General features: G+C 44.6%; 1 protein-coding gene across 1 annotated transcript; it reads right to left on the bottom strand.

Moving 5' to 3' along the window:
- Nucleotides 1–1,338: 1,338 nt before the first annotated feature.
- On the bottom strand, nt 1,339–1,981 carry LOC135594305 (oleosin 18 kDa-like). The gene has a single exon (XM_065084701.1). It carries the CDS (start codon nt 1,935–1,937, stop codon nt 1,488–1,490), a length of 450 nt encoding a protein of 149 aa, XP_064940773.1. The 5' UTR covers nt 1,938–1,981; the 3' UTR covers nt 1,339–1,487.
- Nucleotides 1,982–7,326: the final 5,345 nt, after the last annotated feature.

The raw sequence follows: 7,326 nt of genomic DNA, 5'->3' as shown, positions 1-7,326 counted from the left end.
ATGCAAAGCTAAAGATGAATCTCAAAGAAAATAAAATATATTACTCTTAAATCCAAAGAAAATTACTTTAAGTGAAAACTCAAATGATAATAAAAATAAATTATTTTTATAATTTTTTTAAAAAAAATATAAAAAAATATAAGACAAATCTAATAAGAATAGAAGAAAAAACTAAGAGTAATATTAAAAAAAAAGTAGAATATGCTATGAATATAAAGAGCCATAATATTTACAATTGAAGAAGAAATTATCATCCAAAAAAACACATACATTTAAAGCGAGGATGAATATAGTGCATGAAAAGTGTAAAAATAAATTAATAAAAATAAATAAATAATTATAGATATTTAACTCTTCTAAGATTTTTTTAATCATATTTCATGATTTATATGATAAACTTAATAAATATTAAAAAATAATTTACTAAAAAATCATACATCACTTATTAATAAATATGATGTATTAAAATATAAATATGATAATTGTATATTAATATCTTATACTTCTTGTACTAAGTATAAAATTTTAAAATCATTTAATCTTAAATTAAAATTTTTATTTCATAAATTACTTAAATTATATATTTTAAAAAAATAAATAAATTTATCAAAAAAATAGATCATTACAAATCTATTGATAGTGATGATCCAATGAAAAGCTTAAAAAAATATATTTTTAAGATAAATATTAAAAAATAAATTAAAAATAAATTGTTTGACATGACCCTTATTATATAAGATTGTATTGAGAAATAAAAATATTGATGCTTTTATCGAAAGCCTTTGTAGAAAGATTCATTTTTACATATTTATATTTTCTTAAAACTAAATAAAGTTGGATAATTCGATGAATATATTTACACACTCTTTAAAAAAATAATTATTTTTAATTATTTTTAATTTTTAAAAGAATCATAGATAACTTAAAACTAAAACAACCCCTCGCTTGTAGGTATATTTTCTCCTAATCGATTAAAACTGTACTACAAAAATCCTAAAAGAAAATTTCCTTTAATCGATTAAAAACATACTAATTTACTGTACTCCTCCTCGGATGTAAGATCCTTTTACTTCCATTAAGATCCTAAGAAGAAAAAAAACAAAAAAAAACCACCAAAAATTAATTTGATTAGCATTACTAATCCTTTATTCACTATTAGTGTCACAATATGCCCCTCTTGCATTGGCATTACTATTTCTTCTAATTATTTTTTATTTTTTGTTTTGATTTCCTGAACAAACTAACATTTCTGATTATTTACTTCTTTTACTTTTATTTCCTAAAATACAATCAAATTAACAATTATCATCATCGCAACACCATAAACAAACATTAAGCTCACATCATCCAGTTCCTAAATTGACATTAACAGCAGATAATATCTTAGCATCAACGCTGCATACGTCCCTTAGACTCCAACATAGGAAGCGAACGCATGCAAAACCACTCAGAAGCCCACTGGAAGAAGCCCCTCAGCCGGTGCCTCCTCACGTCCTCTTCGCCTCCTCCGCCCGGCTCTGCACGGCCTGTCCCACATCCTTGGTCTTCTGTCCCATCTGCCCGGCAGCCTCCGCCATACGCCGTTTGCCGTAGTCGATCTGTTCCGGCGCCCGCTGCACCACCCCCCTTGCCTGCTTCAGGGTGTACCCCAGCGACGACAGCCCGGTGAGTCCGAAGGCGCCCGACGCAAGGAAACCCGCTACCGCTAGCGCCATCAGCAGCGCCGCGGGGACCAGAACGGGGCTGAAGAGGAGGAACACCGGGGCAAGGACGACGAGGCCGATGACGGAGCCGGTTAGCGTGAGGCCCGCGAGGGTGAGGAGGAGGCCGCCGAGGGGGAACATGATGGCCACCGTCAGCGCCTGGGTGGCCGTTGGGCCCTTCTCCGGAATCAGATCCTTCGCGGCTTCCATCGGGTGCCGCTCGCGATCGGCCATGACGCAGTTGCAAGCGCGTTGCGTGCGTGAGAGAGAAAATTGATGATGACGCTGATGGGAAGAGCGGAGGAGGAGGAGGTCATGCTGTGATTATAAAGGGCGGGAAGGGTGGACACGTGTGGGAGGGAGGGTGACGCGTGGTGGAGAGAGCGGGGGAGGTGGGAGCCTGCATGGGCTGCATGGTGGAGGAGGAGCACGGGCACCGATTTCGCCCACTCCGACTTGTCCCGCTTCTTACTCATTCGTGAGAAGCAGGTGTCATCGTCGTCCGATGAAGGCGGGTCCCATAGGTTCCCAGACGTGGGTATGTTATCTTCGAAAAATTGTTTTTCTGAGAGATCGGAGAGGGGACTAACAACCTTGGCTTGGGTTTTCAATCTCACCCATGACCCGACCCGGCCCGGCCCAATCCAGTCCGATGGAGGATTAGGTTCGGCGAGGCATATCACTGTATTCGATCAAAGACCACCACCTGAATCCGACCTGCTTACCCATGGTAAAGCCATTTTGTGGAAACCCTCAGGTAAAAATGGCTCGGGTTTCTAATTTTCACCTTCTCTTTTTATCCCCGTTTCGTTTTGCCCTTAATTTCCACCTTCTCTTTTACCCCCCATTTCGTTTCACCTTTTTTTATACCAAAAATATTCACCTTCGATAATAGATAAAACCCCTCAATTGCCAACAACATATATCGCCCTTTTTTTTCTTTTCTTTTCACTAAGAACCTATTTTCTAGTAAAACTATGATGATGTTTTAGATGGTGGTGCTTCCGTTGTCAACAATATAGCAAGTAACCTTGTCGACAGGATAATAATCAGCAGCAAGAATTGATAACACAATGTTGGCCGTGACTGGAAGAGGCGAGGTTCTTTCAAAGGATTAACGCAAAATGTGGATACCAGCAGCCAGGTCAGATGGTTCACCTTCTCGAGATATCATACCAATGGATTCGTAGTCAATAATTGATCTGACTACTACTTAAGACTATAATTAGTTAATTAAAGATTGATGGATCATCAATATCGTTGACTAGTGAGTTGGTATAATTGATCCATTATTGAAGGTGTAGGTTCATCCAGGTGCCTCTTTCTGATTCACGTGGGAGACTTGGTGAGGTGAGACCGTATAGGGTGCTCGATCGAAAGTCGTTCTATTGGTGTGGACTTGGTTTGAGATGAATGGGTAAGCGGATTGAGATTTGCTTAGCTGTGAGGTCCCTCCCTAGAGGTTGGGTCATCCGGGTCTCTTCTAGCGATCGAAGATCATGCATGATAGGCTGGCATTGGGGGTTGCCCGATACAGGCCCTTTGATGCTTAAGTTAATGAAGGGGAAAAGATAGCAGTGTAAGCTGTATGATTGAGTTAGTATGTAGAGAGCCCCCCTTTTCAGTGTGTGCTCACGGGTAGTTTTTATATCTCTTTGGTGATCTACCGTTTGTAGGTTGTTAGTGTCCGTCGATTTTTTAGGTAAGTGGTTTGTTTATTCTGGGGTGACTATTCTAATCTCGTGCTATGCGAGGTTGTCCCCCTACTTTTGTGTGCTACTTCGTGCGATTTCGAGCAGTATGGATTTTGTTTTGTGTCGCTTTTAAGTCGGGTGGTATCGCTTCGGGACACAACTGTTTTGAGTTGGGCTATGTATGCATGACTCCGGTTAGAATGGTGCCACGTGTGATCTGAGGTAACTGCCAGCTAGATGGTACCAAAATATCCTCTATCATTTTCTCCCTCCCATAGAGGCATACCTCGTGTTTCTCGTAGGGGGCTTCAAGGTGCATCTTTTGTGTGTTTCTATTGATGGCTTCCTTTCTTGATGTTGAAAAAAAATATTAGCTCAGTCGAGATGCAGACCTTTATTTTTCATGTTGAGTGCACGACTAAAGAGCTCATAGGTTCGGTCTAGATGCAAGCATCGGGTCTTCATACTGAGTGCACGGCTAGGAAGCATATAAGCTCGGCCTAGTTGCAGCCCTCGGGGCTTCTTGTCGAGGTGTAAGGCTAGGGGATGCATAGGCTCGGCCTAGGTGTAGTCCTAGGATCTTCATGCCAAGTGCACGACTAGGGAGCGTGTAAACATGGCTTAAGTGCATCCCTCGAGTCTTTATGTTGAGGTTAACGGCTAAGAAGCATGTAAGCTCGGCCTAAGTGCAGCACTTAGGGCTTCATGCTAAGGTGCATGGCTCAGGAGTGAGTCCTTTTTAACTCTTACTCATTCAAGGTGCAGGCCTTAGGCCTTCTTGCCGAGGTGCATGGCTAAAGAGTGTATAGACTCAGCCTAGGTGTAACCCTCGAGGCTTCAAACCGAGGTGCATGGCTTGAGAGCGAGTCTTTTTTAACTCTTACTAATCCGAGGTGCAGGTCTCAAGTCTTCTCATTGAGTGCATGGCTAGAGAACATGTAAGCTCAGCTTAGGTGTAGGCCTTAGGGCTTCTCGCTGAGGTGCACAACTAGGGAGCACATAGGCTCGGCCTAGGTGTAAGCCTCAGGTCTTCATGTCCAGTACACGGCTAGGGAGCATGCAAGCTTAGACTAGGTATAGCCCTCAAGTAGCTGAGCTTAGCCGCATTGAGGTAGAGGATGGGACCTATTCGGGGTCAGACTCAATCGCGTTGAAGTGGAGGTCTGAACCCATCTGAAGGTTTGGCTCAACCTCATTAAGGTGGAAAATTGGATTCGTCCAGGGTCGAAATCAATTGCGTTGAAGCCGGGATCCGGACCCATTCGGAGGTTCAACTCAATCGCATTAAGGCAGGAGAGAGGATCCGTTCGGGGTCGGACTCAACCGTGTTGAAGCAAGGGTCTAGACCCATCCGAATGTTTAGCTCAACCACATTAAGGCGAGATAGAGGATCCATTCAGAGTCGAATTCATCCACGTTGAAGGTGGTTTTTGCCATTATGAGGTATTTCGCTCGGGATATGATGTGCCACCTTATCCTGATTGCTTACGCCCCTTTTGGTGGAATCCTCCTTCGTAGGCTTGATCCACTTGGGGATTCGAGCGCCCCTCTTTTGATGCTTTTGTGATTATGTTAGGGTAGGCGATGTTGGGAAATCTTGGGGGCGACATCACATGCGCAGCAGAAGAACAAGAAAACAAAATCCCCGATTCCCAAAGAGATGTTCCTCGTCGTGCGAAGATTGGTGCATAAAATCCGCGAAACTTAAAACTGCGTATAGAGTAGGTTGTGTTACCTAGGGATATCGTATATGCTAGTCATAGGTGCCCAGCAAGCCAATCACGTGAGTGATGGCACGTGTGACTTGATACAGAATCTTTTTGCTTATTATATTTTGGCGTATATCACTTTATAACTATTGTATATGTGCATACATATATTGTGATGTCTTTGGATTTGTGCAATGGGAATCGGATCGTGATGAGATCACGATAATGAGATCGATTCACCTTTAAACACATATCCTAAATGATCCCGGTCATAGGTTACTCGAGAGGGACATCGTGATAACCGGATAGACTGGTGTGCTGTATACCCGTCCATATGATGGATGCAGCTGGTCTCATAGCTGCTCGTGTAGGGACACTAGGGATACAGTACAGGTGCTCATTGGAGAATGAGTTCATTGATTGATCCGCTTACGGAATGCTGGATGGTTGATGATGCCTTATTGTCAGACAACGATTCCATAGTCCTAGTGGTGTATCTGGTCCTTAGACTTGAGACACCAAGGATGTCCTATATGAGTGCTCCACTCTTTGATACCAGACTTATAGGTTTGGCTGTCCCAGATCTAGTACAGCTGGTCATTGGGAGTGGTAGTCGACCTTATGAGGGCTATTGAGTGTCGATAGAGGATCATCCACTCTCGGCGTCATGAGAGGAATATCCCATGTGTTCTTGCTCAGACAAATCCCTAGCCAGGGTCATTCGGGTTGAGAGAGAAAGAGTTCTCCAGGAGAATCCGATTAGAGCGAGGCTCGAGTAGAAACCGTATGGGTCTGACAACACCATGCTCGATATACGGTCTCTGGGATATTAGATGGATGAGGGACTATAAGAACACGGTAACTGAGGACAGACAGGTCCAATGGATTGGATTCCCCTGTATCGTCTGGGGACTACGGCGTAGTGGCCTAGTACGTCCGTAGTCGATGAGTTGAGTGAATTATTACAGAGATAATAATTCACTGAGTTAGAAGGAGTTCTGACAGGTATGACTCACGGCCAGCTCGATATTGGGCCTAGAGGGTCACACACATATGGTAGGTATTGCGATGAGTAGAGGTTCTGATATGAGATATCCGACGGAGCCCTTTGTCTTATTGGATGCAGATCCAATACCCACTAGGGGAAGACCCATTAGGGTTTGACAAGGGACCTCTATAAATAGGAGGGATTCAGAGCCTCATAGGCTAGAGTCTTTGTTGTCTTTCCTATTCTCCTCTTCCTCTCCATCTCAGACGGAGCCTCACAGGAGCAGCGTCGCAACCCTGCTGATTTACGATCTCCCTAGGTAACAGGGATATACGATCTCCCTAGGTAACACAACCTACTCTATACGCAGTTTTAAGTTTCGCGGATTTTGCGCACCAATCTTTGCACGACAACGAACATTCTTTTGGGAATCGGGGATTTTGTTTTCTTGTTCTTCCGCTGCGCATGTGATGTCGCCCCCATGATTTCCCAACAGTGGTATCAGAGTCATATTGTTCGTGCGAATGATTGATTTTGAACTGCGTGTGTTGTATTTAGGAAGAAATTTGAGACGCAAAAACAAGGAAGGGCAGCAACAGTTGCTGCCCTCGATCTGCGTGCGTGCAGCGCAACCGAAGGCGGGCAGCACAGGGGCTACGTCTGCAGCAGCCGGCCGGCGGCCTGCTTGCAGCAGGCTTGTGTCCGGCGGGGCTGGCAGCCCGCGGGCAGAGGCGCCTGCGGCCGCTTCTCCCGCGGGGTGAGGCACCGCAGGGCAGCGGTGCCTGCCACCGCTGCTCCCGCGGGCGAAACCCCACCCCCCACCCCCCCCCCCCCCCCCCACAAGGGCGGCCGCCCGGCGGGACTGCACCGCCTGCGGGCATTGCCCCGCCGGCAGAACCGCCCGCGGGGGAGCCCACCTGCAGCGGCAGCGCCGCCAGCGGGCGTGCCACCTGCAGGCCAGGGCAGCGCCCTCGCCCCGCCGCACAGGCCGCCGCCAGCAGGGTGGCGGCGGCGGCGGCAGCAGCAAAGGATAGCAGGGCATTAGGGTTTTCTGGGCAAAAGACAGTTTTGCCCCTCAGAATTTGAGAAATTCCAGTTTCTATCTTTTGTCCAAATTACGAAAATACCCCTATAAATTCAGCCATTCCCTACATGTCCCTGATTTCAAAAAATATTAATTAATTAAAAGGTTTAGTTGATTATTAATTTTATTATTATCTAGTAGTCCTTCA

This window comes from Musa acuminata, chromosome BXJ1-9, assembly GCF_036884655.1.
Source record: "Musa acuminata AAA Group cultivar baxijiao chromosome BXJ1-9, Cavendish_Baxijiao_AAA, whole genome shotgun sequence".
Lineage (NCBI taxonomy): Eukaryota > Viridiplantae > Streptophyta > Magnoliopsida > Zingiberales > Musaceae > Musa > Musa acuminata.
The sequence above is the reverse complement of the archived record's forward strand: the minus strand, read 5'-3'. Positions and strand labels throughout refer to the sequence as shown.